The sequence below is a fragment of the Oncorhynchus keta genome, unplaced genomic scaffold, assembly GCF_023373465.1.
Source record: "Oncorhynchus keta strain PuntledgeMale-10-30-2019 unplaced genomic scaffold, Oket_V2 Un_contig_15955_pilon_pilon, whole genome shotgun sequence".
Taxonomy (NCBI): domain Eukaryota; kingdom Metazoa; phylum Chordata; class Actinopteri; order Salmoniformes; family Salmonidae; genus Oncorhynchus; species Oncorhynchus keta.
The window spans coordinates 50765-69955 of NW_026279620.1; the positions used below are offsets into that span (position 1 = coordinate 50765).

The window sequence follows — 19191 nt, forward strand, 5'->3', positions numbered from 1 at the left end:
AAACAGATGTTTGTTTTCCACATCCATGTAGTTATTTTTCCTCAATAAGAGAGCGACAAGACAGTTAGGATTATGTCCCAAATGGCACCCTATTTACTACACTGTGCAATACTTTTAACCCAAGCCCTATGGGACCTGCTCTAAAGTAGTGCACTATATAGGGAATAGGGCCCCACTAACGTAGTGCACTATATAGGGAATAGGGTGCCATTTGGAACACACATTGGTCCAGTTGATCATTGGTCCTTCTTTAGGAAGAGTCAAAATTCAAAATAGAGCTGCAACAATTAGAGGCCCCTTCCTCTTGTAGATTTAAACAACAAAACAAACGGGTCAAACCGAGGGAAGGTATAAGACCCCATTCAGATGCTGCACTGAAGCGTTCAGCCGGAGAAAGAGTCCAAAGAGAAAAGGAAGATGAATTGACATTAAAATCACTGACGCTACACTTCCACTGTGACGACTCAAATTATACAGCTTCAAAATAACAAGAGAGCTCCTTTGATTAGCAATTCAATGCATCTCATTTAACAACAGCAATACCTCCCAACATTATGAAGAGGAGTAGAGCAGACCGATAGTCTGAATGGATATTTACAGTACAGGGCAGGTGAGGAGCTAGTGGGTCACTAACATTGACAGTCTGACATAGACCCATCGTAACACACAACTTGGAGTTCAGTGTGTGTGTGTGTGTGTGTGTGTGTGTGTGTGTGTGTGTGTGTGTGTGTGTGTGTGTACCACAGTTCAACACAATGCAATCAGAAGGCATCAACTACAATCCATTGAACACTGACAACCCGTTTCACTCCTAGCTTGTCATCAACATAACTGGCTCAGAACAATCTGTTCCCAGCACCAAAACAAACCGTTTAAAAACGTTAAGGACATTCAATGAACCCCTGTAATAAATTGTTTGAGAAGAGAAAGGGGAAACCTAGTCAGTTGTACAACCGAATGCATTCAACTGAAATGTCTTCCACATTTAACCCAACCCCTCTGAATCAGAGAGGGGCCTTAATCGAAATCCACGTCTTTCGGCGCCTGTGGAACAGTGAGTTAACTGCCTTGTTCAGGGGCAGAACGACAGATTTTTACCTTGTCAGCTCGGGGATTCGATCAAGCAACCTTTCGGTTACTGGCCCAACGCTCTAACCACTAGGCTACCTGCCACCCCTCCACTCTAACCACTAGGCTACCTGCCACCCCTCCACTCTAACCACTAGGCTACCTGCCGCCCCTCCACTCTAACCACTAGGCTACCTGCCGCCCCTCCACTCTAACCACTAGGCTCCCTGCCACCCCTCCACTCTAACCACTAGGCTACCAGCCGCCCCTCCACTCTAACCACTAGTTTACCTGCCGCCCCTCCACTCTAACCACTAGGTTACCTGCCGCCCCTCCACTCTAACCACTAGGCTCCCTGCCACCCCTCCACTCTAACCACTAGGCTCCCTGCCGCCCCATGTTTGATTCCTGATTGTAGTTTTTCAATACAAAAGCATTCCCACAGTGGGATTATTAAGGAATTAATGCACTTCCTGTTTGTGAGACTTACAGGAAGTATACTGGTCAGATAGAAACTATCATCATGGTTACAATACTGTCCAAAACAGACAATCATAGAGGCACCCTTTTCGTCAAAGAGTAGCTAGAAGTTACCACTAACCACAGATACAGGGTCAGATTTTATTTGCATCCCCCTCATGGTTAAGGTTAGGATTAGGAGTAAGTTACTTGATTCTAGATCTGTGGTTAAGGGCAACTTCAGCCTCAGATGTCAAGCTTCACCTTCCTTCACACAAAATGTCCAACACAGTGGTCCCTCTGCAACAGTGAATTATCTCCAATAGAAATAGAATGGCTCGGTCCTCAGTCCTTCACCTGTTGGGATTCTCCTGTTTCGTTGTTTTAACGATCTAGTTCTCCCTTCATGATGTTTCGCCCACATCCTGCAATTCTCCTCCCCCTTTTGAAGGTTCCGGTTACATGGCCCCTCCTACTTATGTTTCAACACTCTAGGTCAGAGGTTACTATAAATAGTGATTTGGACCTTGGTTGATATTTTCTGTTTTACGAGGGTGCTCACGGTCAGGTCAACGTTGATATCTGTATCTGGGGTGTAAAGATTTGTAAGAAACGGGAGTGTCCAGCACCCCCATTATTAAAACCTTCGTTGTAGGATGACGTTGCTATTGCATTTCTAGCCAATAGTCAACGTTATGATTCAGCGTGACTAAGCTGGTCCTAGATCATTGTCCCAACAGGGCGTTGGTCCCAGTCAAGGTCATGATTTGCGGGTTGATAATCTGATCCTAGATCAGTGCCTCTTAACAAATAGAGCCCCAGTCAAGCCTACAACTCAGAGGGTGAAAGGTTGGTCCTAGAGCTGTGCATACCAGGCTATGAACACCAGTTACTGAGAGCATCTCGACTCATCCTAGATCAGTAACCCCCCACACCCAAGGCCTCAGGTCAAGAAAGATTCTGAGTCTAAACTGATCCTGGATCAGGCCAGAAGAGCCTCCCCCTCCTCCACCCAGAGCAGGTCCAGGGCCTCTGCCTGCCTCTGTTCTCGCTGGTGGATCCTGCGGAGGCGGAGGATGTACAGCAGAATGGCCAGCAGGACCACCAGGATACAGGCAAAAAACAGGTAGTGGTTGTAGACGAAGGAGGAACGCAGCCAGTTGGAGTGGCTCTGTTTAAATGACTCTGCCTGGAGGTCCCTGTTAGAGAGGAGAGAGATGGATTAACAACAAACAGACACACAGACAGACAGACACACACAAGAAGTGCCTACTGACCTGAGAGGCAGGAAACGCGTCTTAAACAGGATGGCTCCCAGGGTCCACTGCACCTCCTTGTCATAGACCAGCTGAGCAGTCTTCAGGCTGGGGTAGTCCTTAGGGAACCTGAAGCCTGAGTGGAGCACCTGGAACATCCAGGCTGACTTAAAACACTGGTACCTGGACAGGGAGAGAGGTGGTTGATGAGGTGAGGTATGCTGAGGTAAGGTATGCACAATACGCATTCCATTTTTATTAGATAGGCATTTCCAGACAGATGGTAGTAGATGAATATCTATTAGACATATTGAGTACAGAGGTAGCCTGGGTAACTGGGGTTACAGATGAATATCTACTAGACATATTGAGTACAGTGGTTGCCTGGGTAACTGGGGTTACAGATGAATATCTACTAGACATATTGAGTACAGTGGTTGCCTGGGTAACTGGGGTTACAGATGAATATCTACTAGACATATTGAGTACAGTGGTAGCCTGGGTAACTGGGGTTACAGATGAATATCTACTAGACATATTGAGTACAGTGGTAGCCTGGGTAACTGGGGTTACAGATGAATATCTACTAGACATATTGAGTACAGTGGTAGCCTGGGTAACAGATGAATATCTACTAGACATATTGAGTACAGTGGTTGCCTGGGTAACTGGGGTTACAGATGAATATCTACTAGACATATTGAGTACAGTGGTTGCCTGGGTAACTGGGGTTACAGATGAATATCTACTAGACATATTGAGTACAGTGGTTGCCTGGGTAACTGGGGTTACAGATTAATATCTACTAGACATATGGAGTACAGTGGTTGCCTGGGTAACTGGGGTTACAGATGAATATCTACTAGACATATTGAGTACAGTGGTTGCCTGGGTAACTGGGGTTACAGATGAATATCTACTAGACATATGGAGTACAGTGGTTGCCTGGGTAACTGGGGTTACAGATGAATATCTACTAGACATTGAGTACAGTGGTTGCCTGGGTAACTGGGGTGACAGATGAATATCTACTAGACATATTGAGTACAGTGGTAGCCTGGGTAACTGGGGTTACAGATGAATATCTACTAGACATTGAGTACAGTGGTTGCCTGGGTAACTGGGGTTACAGATGAATATCTACTAGACATATTGAGTACAGTGGTAGCCTGGGTAACTGGGGTTACAGATGAATATCTACTAGACATATGGAGTACAGTGGTTGCCTGGGTAACTGGGGTTACAGATGAATATCTACTAGACATATTGAGTACAGTGGTTGCCTGGGTAACTGGGGTTACAGATGAATATCTACTAGACATATGGAGTACAGTGGTTGCCTGGGTAACTGGGGTTACAGATGAATATCTACTAGACATATGGAGTACAGTGGTTGCCTGGGTAACTGGGTTGAAGGGTTTCTTACTTCAGTCTGGAGGAGTCTGCTTGTTTAGAGAACAGCTTGCTGTCCAGACGCTTGGTGAGGGTTGACCACTTGGTGGCACAATAGTCCTGCAGACAGACAGGAGAGAACAGAGTTACCTCCTGGAAAGATCTCTTGGTGATATAAGAGCTTAAAAAGACAGCCTGTTCCCAGATCTGTTTGTGCTATCGTTCCAACTCCTCATCATGCCAAACCTGACAAGGAGTGGCGTGACAGCCTGTTCCCAGATCTGTTTGTGCTATCGTTCCAACTCCTCATCATGCCAAACCTGACAAGGAGTGGCGTGACAGCCTGTTCCCAGATCTGTTTGTGCTATCGTTCCAACTCCTCATCATGCCAAACCTGACAGGGAGTGGCTTGACGACACAAACAGACGGGTACCAGGCTAACTTGAAGAGAATGACAAAAGTAATTTTCTTGCCTTTCACAAAACCAATATTTTCCCTTAGATTTCTTAGGCAGTGCACAGAAAGGCTTCTTCAAAGGATTTTTTGTTGTTGTTGAAACCAGACTTAAAATAAATAAATAAATACAAATCAGGAACAAGAGGGCTAAGTGAGGAGAAACCTAACCTGCCTAGGTAATGACAGAGGAAACCCAGGTCTAGAATATCTGATCATGATAAGTTCTAGAATGATGAGCTGTGGTTACCGTGGCAGCCTTGGAGTACTTAGCGCTGTCGTATGGTCCCCCCATCCTCAGTACATCCTCAGTGCAGTAGAAGAACTCAGAGAAGCCGTAGAACTCTGAGTTGCTGTAGTCGATGGGGGCCTGGTACACCCCCCTGGGGGATCCCATGGTGCCATTGTGGAGACCCAGGAAAGGCCTGACTGCCCCCTGGCACCGCGCCCAGTCCCCCTGCCCTCTCAGGTGAACCGCACGGCCGTCCCGACGCACCACGTCTGATAGGCCGACAGGGAGGCATGGGTCCGCAAGGGGAGTGGCTTCCATCATGCCTGTCTGATCGCCTGTCAGCCTGGAGGACAACCAGGAAGTGACACGAAGGAAGGGATAGTCAGTTGATCAATCAATCATTAAGTTCTCAGACTCAAGGTGTTGAGAAGAAATTGTAGGAAGGTGATGAATTTAAGAATGTGACCCTCTGTTTATGCGCGTGCCTTTGTGTATGTATGTATGTATGCATGTACAGTGCCTTTGGTAAGTATTCAGACCCCTTGACTCTTTCCACATTTTGTTACATTAGACTTATTCAAATGTTTATTATTTTTCAAAACTCAGCCATCTACACACAATACCCCATAATGACAAAGTGAAAACAGGTTTTTAGAAATGTTTGCAAATGAATTAAAAATAAAAAACAGAAATACCTTATTCACATGAAGAAATATTCAGACCCTTTGCTATGAGACTCAAAAATGAGCTCAGGTGCATCCTGTTTCCATTGATCATCCTTGAGATGTTTCTACAACTTCACTGGAGTCCATCTGTGGTAAATTCAATTGATTGGACATGATTTGGAAAGGCACAAACCTGTCTATATAAAGGTCCCACAGTTGACAGTGCATGTCAAAACAAAAACCAAGACATGAGGTCCAAGGAATTGCCAGCAGAGCTCCGAGAAAGGATTGTGTCGAGTCACAGATCTGGGGAAGGTTACCCAAAAAATGTTTGCAGCATTGAAGTTCCCGAAAAACCCAGTGGCTTCCATCATTCTTAAAATGGAAGAAATGTAGAAACACCAAGACTCTTCCTAGAGCTGACCGCCCTGCCAAACTGAATTATCAGGGGAGAAAGGCCTTGGTCTTGGGGAGATGGCCTCCCGCCAAACTAAGCAATCAGGGGAGAAAGGCCTTGGTCAGGGAGCTGGACGCCCCGCCAAACTAAGCAATCAGGGGAGAAAGGCCTTGGTCAGGGAGCTGGACGCCCCGCCAAACTACGCAATCAGGGGAGAAAGGCCTTGGTCAGGGAGATGGCCTCCCCGCCAAACTAAGCAATCAGGAGAGAAAGGCCTTGGTCAGGGAGGTGGCCTCCCCGCCAAACTAAGCAATCAGGGGAGAAAGGCCTTGGTCAGGGAGGTGACCAAGAACTCTAGAGTTCCTCTCTGGAGATGGGAGAACCTTCCCGAAGAACAACCATCTCTGCAGCACTCCACCAATCAGGCCTTTATTATAGAGCGGACAGACGGAAGTCACTCCTCAGTAGCCCACTTGGAGTTTGCCAAAAGGCACCTAAAGACTCTCAAGACCATGAGAAACAAGATTCTCTGGTCTGATGAAACCAAGATTGAACTTTCTTTTCGGCCTGAATGCCAAGCGTCACATCTGGAGGAAACCTGGCACCATCCCTACGGTGAAGAATGGAGAGAAAAGTAGAGAGATCCTTAATGAAAACCTGCTCCAGGGCACTCAGCACCTCAGACTGGGGCGAAGTTTCACCTTCCAAGAGGACAACGAGTGGCGCAGTGGTCTAAGACACCACATCTCAGTTCAAGAGGAGTAACTGCAGTACCGGGTTCAAATCCAGGCTGCATCATATCCGACCGTGATTGGGAGTCCCATAGGGCGGCGCACAATTTGCCCAGCTTCGTCCGGGTTTGGCCGGGGTAGGTCATCATTGTAAATAAGAATTTGTTCTTAACTGCCTTGCCGAGTTAAATAATGGTCAAATAAAAACAGTCAAGACAAAGCAGGAGTGGCTTCTGGACAAGTCTCCGAATGTCCTTGAGTGGCCCAGCCAGAGTTCAGACTTGAACCCGATCGAACATCTCTGGAGAGACCTAAAAATAGCTGCGCAACAACGCTCCCCATTCAACCTGACAGATCTTGAGAGGGTCTGCAGAGAATGGGAGAAACTCCCAAAATATAGGTGTGCCAAGCTTGTAGAGTCATACCCAAGAAGGCAAAAGGAAAAGTCTACAATTATTTGCTTTTAAATATACTTAAGTATCAAAAGTAAAAACAAATAATTTCAGATTCCTTATATTACGCATACCAGACGAGCACCATTTTCATACACTCAGACATTTTACAAATGAAGCATTTGTGTTTAGTGAGTCCGTCAGATCAGAGGCAGTAGGGATGACCAGGGATCTTCTCTGTTTATTGAGTCCGTCAGATCAGAGGCAGTAGGGATGACCAGGGATGTTCTCTGTTTAGTGAGTCCGTCAGATCAGAGGCAGTAGGGATGACCAGGGATGTTCTCTGTTTAGTGAGTCCGTCAGATCAGAGGCAGTAGGGATGACCAGGGATGTTCTCTGTTTAGTGAGTCCGTCAGATCAGAGGCAGTAGGGATGACCAGGGATGTTCTCTGTTTAGTGAGTCCGTCAGATCAGAGGCAGTAGGGATGACCAGGGATCTTCTCTGTTTAGTGAGTCCGTCAGATCAGAGGCAGTAGGGATGACCAGGGATGTTCTCTTAATAAGTGTGTGAATTGGACCATTTTCTAAATGTAATGAAAACTTTTGGGTGTCAGGGAAAATGTTTGGAGTAAAAAGTACATTATTTTCAACTTAAGTAAAGATACTGTAAAGTATCTTAAGTACTTTACGCCACTGATTTTTATAACTTAGCAAATATTTCTAAAAACCTGTTGGCTTTATCATTATGGGGTATTGTGTGTAGATTGATGAAGAAAAAGAGCCAAGGGGTCTGAATAGGCACTGTGTGTGTGTGTGTGTGTGTGTGTGTGTGTGTGTGTGTGTGTGTGTGTGTGTGTGTGTGTGTGTGTGTGTGTGTGTGTGTGTGTGTCCCTGCCGGTCCTACCTGTTCTTGGTGATGGTGGAGTTGACCAGCTGGTCTTCGTAGCGCTGTCGAGCCATGTTCCCCCCGAAGCCCAGGAATGTGGTGACATATACACGGTAGACGTGCTGCGTGTGCTCTGAATCACAGCCCAGGTTAAACTCTGCCAGCAGGCTCTTCCCCGACTCCTCCTGTAGAGGGAGACAGAGAACCACATACATGACTTCAACCATAAAATCATGCTCTGGGGTGAAGTTTCCCCTGGGTACCTATCTAGAGTCAGCTTCCCCTTCCCAATTCTAACCTTAACCCTTAGTGTGGAAAATGCTAAACTGGCCCAAGATCAGTAGCAACTTCACCCTACCCCTTGAATAATAGCTTTGTAAAGATCTTGGCGTTAAATTATTTGCGATAAATGGGAGATTCATAAAGGCACCAAATGGAAGAAAACACATGGAAACAGGGAAGGACTACCTGAATGTGTCCAATACGAAATGCTCATGTTCTTTTTTCCGTTACAAAACGTTTCGCTACGGTGTGCCCTAATGAATATGACCCTGGTGTTGAGAATCAGGACGCAGACATTATCTCTAATACATGGTGTGGTTTACTAAACCCTAACATCAGGCCTACCAGTATACACAACAGCCAGTCATACCACACAAATACAATGAGAATACGAGCACTCAGCTGGATCCTTCCTTACCTGTTCAGGTGAACTGAAGTGGACCGCGCTAGGCACCTCATAGGCTATCTGCAGCGAGGCTCCGCCCATGTCCATGATGCCCACTGTACGCCGCCGGCTAATTGGGTGATGGTTCTGTGACCCTGTAGTGACCTCCACCATTGCATCATCTTCTAGGAAAATGGAGAATTGAGTGTCAGGTCAACGATGGGTAACCAACAGTCTGTTCAAAAATGCCTGTCCATATATACACAAACCCCGGCATCACCCTTTGTGGCCTGACAACATGTCCATATATACACAAACCCCGGCATCACCCTTTGTGGCCTGACAACATGTCCATATATACACAAACCCCGGCATCACCCTTTGTGGCCTGACAACATGTCCATATACACATCACCCTTTGTGGCCTGACAACATGTCCATATACACATCACCCTTTGTGGCCTGACAACATGTCCATATATACATCACCCTTTGTGGCCTGACAACATGTCCATATACACATCACCCTTTGTGACCTGACAACATGTCCATATACACATCACCCTTTGTGACCTGACAACATGTCCATATACACATCACCCTTTGTGACCTGACAACATGTCCATATACACATCACCCTTTGTGACCTGACAACATGTCCATATATACACAAACCCCGGCATCACCCTTTGTGGCCTGACAACATGTCCATATATACACATCACCCTTTGTGACCTGACAACATGTCCATATACACATCACCCTTTGTGGCCTGACAACATGTCCATATACACATCACCCTTTGTGGCCTGACAACGTGTCCATATACACATCACCCTTTGTGGCCTGACAACATGTCCACATACACATCACCCTTTGTGGCCTGACAACATGTCCATATACACATCACCCTTTGTGGCCTGACAACATGTCCATATACACATCACCCTTTGTGGCCTGACAACATGTCCATATATACATCACCCTTTGTGGCCTGACAACATGTCCATATACACATCACCCTTTGTGGCCTGACAACATGTCCATATATACATCACACCCTTTGTGACCTGACAACATGTCCATATACACATCACCCTTTGTGACCTGACAAAATGTCCATATACACATCACCCTTTGTGGCCTGACAACATGTCCATATACACAAACCCCGGCATCACCCTTTGTGGCCTGACAACGTGTCCATATACACATCACCCTTTGTGGCCTGACAACGTGTCCACATACACATCACCCTTTGTGGCCTGACAACATGTCCATATACACATCACCCTTTGTGGCCTGACAACATGTCCATATATACATCACCCTTTGTGGCCTGACAACATGTCCATATACACATCACCCTTTGTGGCCTGACAACATGTCCATATACACATCACCCTTTGTGACCTGACAACATGTCCATATACACATCACCCTTTGTGACCTGACAACATGTCCATATATACATCACCCTTTGTGACCTGACAACATGTCCATATACACATCACCCTTTGTGGCCTGACAACATGTCCATATATACACAAACCCCGGCATCACCCTTTGTGGCCTGACAACATGTCCATATATACACAAACCCCGGCATCACCCTTTGTGGCCTGACAACATGTCCATATATACACAAACCCCGGCATCACCCTTTGTGGCCTGACAACATGTCCATATATACACAAACCCCGGCATCACCCTTTGTGGCCTGACAACATGTCCATATATACACAAACCCCGGCATCACCCTTTGTGGCCTGACAACATGTCCATATATACACAAACCCCGGCATCACCCTTTGTGGCCTGACAACATGTCCATATATACACAAACCCCGGCATCACCCTTTGTGGCCTGACAACATGTCCATATACACATCACCCTTTGTGGCCTGACAACATGTCCATATACACATCACCCTTTGTGACCTGACAACATGTCCATATACACATCACCCTTTGTGATCTGACAACGTGTCCATATTTACATCACCCTTTGTGGCCTGACAACGTGTCCATATTTACATCACCCTTTGTGACCTGACAACGTGTCCATATATACATCACCCTTTGTGACCTGACAACGTGTCCATATTTACATCACCCTTTGTGGCCTGACAACGTGTCCATATTTACATCACCCTTTGTGGCCTGACAACGTGTCCATATTTACATCACCCTTGTGACCTGACAACGTGTCCATATTTACATCACCCTTGTGGCCTGACAACGTGTCCATATTTACATCACCCTTTGTGACCTGACAACGTGTCCATATACATCACCCTTTGTGACCTGACAACGTGTCCATATTTACATCACCCTTTGTGGCCTGACAACGTGTCCATATTTACATCACCCTTTGTGGCCTGACAACATGTCCATATATACACAAACCCCGGCATCACCCTTTGGCAAACAAACCATCAGATGCTGTCAAATCTGGTTCATCATCATGATTAGCTAGTCGGATTCAGTCTTTTACAATTATCATGTCACACTGCGCAATGTTACCAAATAAAAATCTTGATCATCCTGGACAGATTTGACAACTTGCTTCAGTTCTGTATTTGATCTGCGCATGTGAGTGAAGTGAGTCAGTGAAAACTGAAAGGGAGAACTGGGACAAAAGTAACACTTTTTTCCCTAATTACTCAGAGATCAACAGAGCTGGAGACACCATATTTTATGACACACATCTTATACATGTCCTCTACCATTAGCAACTGTTATAGCAGTTCTAGGGTAAATGAGTTTAAATTTAAACATGTTCGGACCGGGCTGTTTTTTCTAAATGTAATGAAAACTTTTGGGTGTCAGGGAAAATGTTTGGAGTAAAAAGTACATTATTTTCTTTAGAAATGTAGTGAAATAAAAGTGAAAGTAGTTTAAAAATAGACAGAGAACACAGAACTACGGCAGAGTTACTTTTGTACCTGCCAACAGAGAGGGAGGAACACAGCTTTGGGAAGGAAACAACAGCTGGCGAGAAGCACAATATCTACAGTATCTCCATGTTCCTAGTTTGTCATGCTGTCATGCTCATTACTTTCAACAAATGTACCATCAGCCATCATTTCATGTTTGTGTCAATTTGAATAATTAATTCTATAGGTTCGTAATTTATGAAAATTAACCAACCACAATACTAAAAATGGGACTAAAATGGATCACATAATAGCTATATTAACCATCATTTTCTCATCTCACTTTAAATGGTACGTAGTAGGAGATGTTCTTCACAATAATCACTGACTATTCATGATTAGCTCTACCAATCAGGTGCTCTGCAGCGGTCCTTGTCAGGCGCTTCTCGTGTCTTGATAGAATAAACGACTTCATTCTCTTCACAAAACGGCACAATCATCCTGCTCATCACATTTCCACGGCTTGACAGAAGGTAACTGACCACCAGAATATATTATATAAGATATCTTTTTTTAACCACTAACCTGCCGATAAAAGTTTGTGAAAAGCTGATCTGTCGAGTCAATTGATTAAGGCAGAATTGTAATGATGTCATATCATTTGCAAACATTCTGTCACATGTTAATGTTTTGCTGACATTATAAAAGCAATATGAACTAGAGGGAGATGAGACAATGTGCTTAGAAGTAGAGTTGATTTTATTCCAGGTCATCAGTTTACATTGTGTTACTTAGGTCCCGCCCTTCTCTCAGACGTACACACAAGACTAGCTAGCATGATACATGGAACCTGTGATGTCATTTAGTCACTAGATTGGTGAAGAAAAATAAATATGTTTGGAACCGTAAAACTCAGAAACAACTCCACAGCCGGAAAACACTTCCGGGTCGGTATTTTTAAACGTCACTCAAAACCACTTTTTGTTCGTAACTCGGTGAAACATGTTCGGACCGGGCTGTTTTGAGAGAGATCCTCCTCTGCATTGGGAACCTGCGAACTTCACCACGTCGTTCTAAATTCTGTGTTCTCTGAGCAAATGGGTGCGTTACTTTCTCCCTGGCTCTCCCCCTGTGCATCTTAGACACACTTTTCACTTACAAACTTTACATGTCCGAACTCAGAATCAAATAGGCTTTTACCCAAAATAACATGGTCGCTGTGGTAGAACGTTTATCCTCGTTGATAAATGGTGAAAATGGCCATCGGGTAACCTGATTTCAGATGTGTCCATGTAAACAGGACTATCAGGAAAACCGTTCTTCTTGCAGCGCATGTACGTTTAGATCAAACTATTATATTCATCTGAACATTTAAGATCAAACTATCTTATAAAATGCATGTTTCTACAGAACATAACTCCATACAAAAATCCAGCCTCATCCTTTGCAGTGCGACATCATCAACGAAGCCATAACCTCACACTCACCGTACTCGGCATGGTCAAAGCGTCCCAACACAAAGTTAATACCAATCCATGCATACACACCTGCAGGCAGAAAGGCAGTGTTAACATTAACGCCACAAAGCACACAGAGGACAGGTGCAGTATATTAGTTCCATTACACCATTTGTCCTTTTCACACCAGTATAAACACATTCAGCAGGCACTTTTATCCAAAGCCACTTAGTGGTGCATACAGTTTGTGTTTGGGTGATCCCAGGAACCGACCAGTGTCTAGGTATAACTGTACCATATTCCCATCAGGCTCACAGCTCTCTGTCTCACCTTCCTGTTTCCCAGAGATCACCTCTGCATGGGAGCTGGAGAACAGGAAGTCAAACTCCACTGGAACATCTCTTACCAGGTCCTCCAGGATAGCAGCCTGCTGACTGTGGGGGGGGGGGTCACATGGGGAGAAATAAACACTTTTTAAACCGCTGTTAGAGATGTATAAATCAATGCTCTAAACCTCCCACAGATCTCTAGGGGGGGATACTGTGCTTGACCCCCTGCTGACCCTTGAACCCTGACAAAGTGGAGGTGGAGGTGGAGGCCTACCTCTCAGGCAGCAGTCTCATTCCAGCAGTACAGAGGATATAGAGAGGAGTCTCCTTGTGTTTCTTCCTGGGGACATGGGTGGCAGCGAAGGAAAGGAGGGGGTGGAGGTAGTCACTGGCCTTGGCTGGGCTCAGCGCCATGGTGGAAATACCTGGAGAGGAAAGGGGAGAAAGGAAGGAGAGAGAGAGAGGTAGAGAGGTTAGCGATAGCTGAGTTGAGGACGAGGCAGTGGCCTTGGCTGGGGTGTAACAGGGCAGATTCACTATTTCTCTGTCAATTCTACAGTTAATTTAGTGGGAACAAAGCAGCTGCTAACTGCTTAGCAATTGTGGTCCCACTCGGTCCCACTCGGTCCCAGTGTGTTCAGGTATCAGGCCAATAGGTGGTAATGGAAAGAATGTTGAGATAAGGAGCAGGTTGCCTGACAACATGGGAAAACTGGTAGAAACCCTCCACACTGTATGACAACAACTAACTTCTTCTGGGGTGCCACGCCCCTACATGCCCCTACATGCCCCTACACGCCCCTACACGCCCCTACATGCCCCTACACGCCCCTACACGCCCCTACACGCCCCTACATGCCCCTACATGCCCCTACATGGTGAACATGCCCCTACATGCCCCTACATGCCCCTACATGCCCCTACATGCCCCTACATGCCCCTACATGGTGAACATGCCCCTACATGCCCCTACATGCCCCTACATGCCCCTACATGCCCCTACATGCCCCTACATGGTGAACATGCCCCTACATGCCCCTACATGCCCCTACACGCCCTACACGCCCCTACACGCCCCTACACACCCCTACATGCCCCTACACGCCCTACATGCCCCTACACGCCCCTACACGCCCCTACATGCCCCTACATGCCCCTACACGCCCCTACATGCCCCTACATGCCCCTACATGCCCCTACATGCCCCTACATGGTGAACATGTAGGAACTCCCAGAATAAAAAGGAAAGACATGAGTAAATGAGGGACACAGTATACTGAAAGCAGGTGCTTCCACCCAAGTGTGGTTCCTGAGTTAATTAAGCAATTAACAACCCATCATGCTTAGGGTCATGTAGAAAAACACCCAGTTGCTCATTATTTTGGCAACCATGGCTAGAACAAGAGGATCTCAGGGACATTGAAAAAGGGGTCCAAAAGGAGCTTAGTGCGTTTAAAGTGTGTGTGTGTGTTCAGATCTCAACCCAATTGAACACTTATGGAAGATTCTTGGGCTGCACCTGAGACAGCATTTTCCACCACCACCCAAAACATCAAATGAAGGAATTTCTAATGGAAGATCCCTCCAGTAGAGTTCCAGACACAGATTGTAGAATCTGTTCTGGTAGTTGTAATGGCTCAACGCCCTACTAAGACACTTTCTGTTGGCGCTTCCTGTATTTTGACAGTTACCGGTAACTAGCTACTGTATGTTAGCTCTCCCTGTACCAGAGGTAAAGAGGTAGAGGGGCATCTGACAGAGTACATTTACATTTAAGTCATTTAGCAGACGCTCTTATCCAGAGCGACTTACAAATTGGTGCATTCACCTTATGACATCAGAGTAAAGACTAATCGTTTCTGCTGTGATGTGGCAACGGCATTACCCCCCCCACTCTTTCCTCACCAGGTTTGATCTTCTTGACCACAGGGTGGCGGTCGTGGTCCCTCATCTGCCTGATGTCCAGCAGGGTGTGGAGGTTTCCATGGTGGGGGGGCCAGTAGTACACATACACCCTGGAGCCGCTGCTGCCACAGTCCACCACGATCCCATAGTTTAGAGCTGCGTTGGTGACATCAGTCGCCTCCATGGTCTCCACAGATGAGAGGTATCTAGGGGTGAGAGCGGGAGATGGAGAGAGAAACATGTTAGACACCATACACTAATGCAGAGTCTGGGTTGACTTAGTAGTAGTGCAAACACTTTGCCTGGTGTGTTTTTTTTTTTTTGTGTGTTTATGTGTGTGTGTATGTATGCATGTGTGTGTGTGCCTGTTTCTCTCGCTCTCTTTTGTCATTCTGTCTGTCCGTTCATCTGACGTCTCACTCACTTGTTGACGTGTCCCCTGTGGCGCTGGGGCCCCCAGAGCTCAGTCTGGTAGACCCCCAGGAAAACCAGGGCAGAGCAGGTGAGGAACACCAGGAAGAAGGCCCTTTGCCTGGGCACACAACCCAGAGACAGCAAGGACACACTGCAGTACCAGGAGGCTGGCAGGCATGAGAAAGTGATCCTGGAGGAGGAGGTTTTCATTACTTTCATAGATATGGCCTACTACAACATAACGCATGGACACGCACAGTTATTACATTACTAGTTCTGTATAACATAACACTGTGGTAACATCTCAATCAATCATAAACATTAGACCTTGTCACCTAAACACATGCTGAAGTTCACATCCTGCCATCACGTGAACACAGCAGTCCAGTTAGTGTGTGTTGCCTCGTGGTCCTTCTGAAGAACAACCAGTTTGTGATCCAGACGTTGTCCTTTGAGAACACTATTATACCAGTGTGTCGATTAACTTTTTGTTCTATTTTTTTTATCCTCTCTGATCCACCACCTGGGAAGAGTGTTTATGGACACACCACCCCTGGTCCAGCTCTCCAGACACACCACCCCTAGTCCAGCTCTCCAGACACACCACCCCTGGTCCAGCTCTCCAGACACACCACCCCTGGTCCAGCTCTCCAGACACACCACCCCTGGTCCAGCTCTCCAGACACACCACCCTGGTCCAGCTCTCCAGACACACCCCCTGGTCCAGCTCTCCAGACACACCACCCCTGGTCCAGCTCTCCAGACACACCACCCTGGTCCAGCTCTCCAGACACACTACCCCTGGTCCAGCTCTAGACACACCACCCCTGGTCCAGCTCTAGACATACTACCCCTGGTCTAGCTCTCCACACACACCACCCCTGGTCTAGCTCTCCAGACACACCACCCCTGGTCCAGCTCTAGACATACTACCCCTGGTCCAGCTCTAGACACACCACCCCTGGTCCAGCTCTAGACATACTACCCCTGGTCCAGCTCTAGACATACTACCCCTGGTCCAGCTCTAGACATACTACCCCTGGTCTAGCTCTAGACATACTACCCCTGGTCTAGCTCTAGACATACTACCCCTGGTCCAGCTCTAGACATACTACCCCTGGTCCAGCTCTAGACATACTACCCCTGGTCCAGCTCTAGACATACTACCCTGGTCCAGCTCTAGACATACTACTACCCTGGTCTAGCTCTAGACATACTACCCCTGGTCTAGCTCTAGACATACTACCCCTGGTCTAGCTCTAGACATATCCCTGTATTTCGATGGATGGTTATCCTACGCGGGTGGAGATTCGAGCTTGATTGGCTAATAATACAACCCACAAATAAAGAGTGTGTGTTACCTTGCCATATGTCCAAGCAGCAAGACCTAGCAGCAGAGTTATCTGGCTGTCACCTCCTCATGGTTGGGAACGTACTACGTGGACCCAGGTGTTGCTTTCCCCTGGTGATCTGGAGAGAAGGACATAGACATAGTCACGCCGGAAGTAAAGTCTGTCACCACGTATCCCTTCAAGTTAGTTGTGGACATGAAACATAGGTAGCTAGGCCTATCATTCGTAAATCACAGAGGCACCAAGGAACAGCCAACTAGCTAGATGTGTTGAGTTCAAAGCAGTGTCAACAGGAATAGATACAGTACATGCATGTGCAATAGAAACGCACCCTCCTACCTCTGCCCAGACTGGTGTCATAGACTAGACGTAACATAGTAAACAAAAATCCGGGCAACTCAAATTAGTATATGTTACGTTTGGTAGGGTTACATAAGGAAAAAATGAAAAGAGTGGGGTTGGTTAGGGTGGGCGTAGAACGCAAACTTCTAGCAACCCAAAGGTTGCGCGTTCGAATCTCATCACGGACAACTTTAGCCTCTATGAATAAACTCCTTTCTTGACGTTAGTCCCATCAGAAGTCAGAATGCTGAAAAAAATCATTTGAATGTACATTACCTGTTGTCCGCTGATTTATCCTTATGTAGAAGGTAATCTGAGGCTAAATATGTACAAAGTAGTGTTATTAACTAGACTCTCCGTACGCTGGTCTGTATATCAGTTTTATATTTTCAATGCAGACGCAATTCGCACGCAACTTGCATAAAATGTCAACAATGGCTGAATGTCAAGCACAGACCGAATGTTGTCCCGCGTAATCAGCTGGCAAATTTCACAAGCACTTCCAGCTGAGTGTGAGGGAATGTGCTTTGGTCTATGTTTGGTTACATTCGGCTACTGTTACATTTTTGTGCATCACATGAAATGTGTCAGGAGATGGAAAATACACATGACAGAACCTACCAGTGCCGCAAAACAATTGTATTTTATTTATTTAACAATACTGTGTACATTTGATGCCCACTACTTTCCGACAAAAGGACAACCTGTAAAGTAACCTCAAATACATGTTTTTAATCAACATTCTGGCCTGTAGAGACTATGGAGTCTTTTTTTACAGTGACTTCTTTCAAACTGAATATCCATGGAGAAACCAGGGCAACAATTTGATGTTTAGGCAACCTTGCAAGTTCTTACTACGATTAGCTACTTCGCATGTTAGCTAAACCTTCCACTTACCATTTAACTTTACGCCTAACCCTACCTTCTAGCCTAGCTAACGTTAGCCACCTAGCTAACGAATTGCAATTCGTAACATATCATACGAAATGGATGATGGGGATCCCCCACATGTTACGTCTACCCCTGAGTCCAGGTTGCTCTGCCAACGAGTTAATATATTATTTAAACAGTGTTTTACGTTATGTAAGATGTATTACTTGCCAGTAAATTGTTAGCTCTACAAGCTAAACTAATCTCAATTCACCCACTGACTGCAATTTAACAAATAATGAATATGTGGCCTGTGCAGAGAATTTGTATTAACATAGCGATTTGGATTGACTAAAACTAGAACAACAATACTGATAACTAACCGGTTTCCGGTGAATGTTACAGCTGTAGCCAGGTGGCGAGATATAGTCATACATTGTGACATTGTCACCGTTCCAAACTCACTTTGATACAAATTAACGCTGGCCGTCACGTCATACCAGTCGTTTTAATCCCGGGTGGATCCTACCCCTGAGTCACAGATTAACGACAAAAAAATCAATTTTCTTCGAACGAGATTAATCTTTATCCAGCAAAATAAAATAAAAAGCTTTAAATCCATCAGATCACGTCGCTTCCGGTAGCCGACGTGGACACGTCACGGAACACGTCGCTGTCCAATGTGCTGAATGATGCCCCCGTGTGGTGCGTGCGATTTGTACATTCATGTTTGACCAATGCATATTGATATTGGTCAGTTTAAAATCTATAGCTGTTGTGTATCTTTTGATGTATATTATTTATCTGCATACATTTATATTCTTGCATTGATTCCATTGCATGCACAGTGAGCCTGTCATGCATCATTTCACGCAGTAATTTCACAGTAGACAGAACAGTGATGACCTTCGAAGCCAATGTTAGGGACACATTTTAATATAACTAAACCCAATGAGCAATAAGCGCCGATGCATGTCATTTGAATCAAATGATTGACCTTGGTGGTGATTACACACACCCTGGATTCGGAAACAACTACAGTAAA

The 19191-nt window shown here is 45.8% G+C and overlaps 1 protein-coding gene and 1 long non-coding RNA gene across 13 annotated transcripts; both read right to left on the bottom strand.

Annotated features, from left to right (window-relative positions):
- Positions 1-425: 425 nt before the first annotated feature.
- On the bottom strand, positions 426-18814 carry LOC127919178 (ectonucleoside triphosphate diphosphohydrolase 7-like). 12 transcript variants are annotated; one of them, XR_008102128.1, is made up of 15 exons: positions 18612-18814; positions 16944-17052; positions 15593-15772; positions 15169-15374; positions 13538-13688; positions 13265-13368; positions 12965-13024; positions 8632-8783; positions 7950-8116; positions 4879-5203; positions 4210-4295; positions 2805-2966; positions 1328-2726; positions 1200-1263; positions 426-1167 (listed from the first exon to the last, which is right to left on the bottom strand). XR_008102128.1 is itself a non-coding variant. In XM_052502586.1 (13 exons), the coding sequence occupies exons 2-13, from the start codon at positions 16949-16951 to the stop codon at positions 2510-2512; spliced, it is 1818 nt and encodes a 605-aa protein (XP_052358546.1). In that variant the 5' UTR covers positions 16952-17052; positions 18612-18814; the 3' UTR covers positions 426-2509. The 12 variants fall into 12 exon arrangements, 3 of the variants coding, with proteins under 3 accessions (XP_052358546.1, XP_052358548.1, XP_052358549.1); XR_008102125.1 differs by having other exon boundaries at positions 1200-1295; XR_008102126.1 differs by lacking the exon at positions 1200-1263 and having other exon boundaries at positions 426-1199; positions 1392-2726.
- Positions 8790-10543, bottom strand: LOC127919179 (uncharacterized). The gene is made up of 3 exons (XR_008102129.1): positions 10049-10543; positions 9334-9629; positions 8790-9294 (listed from the first exon to the last, which is right to left on the bottom strand). It is a non-coding gene; the product is annotated as an uncharacterized LOC127919179 (long non-coding RNA).
- Positions 18815-19191: the final 377 nt, after the last annotated feature.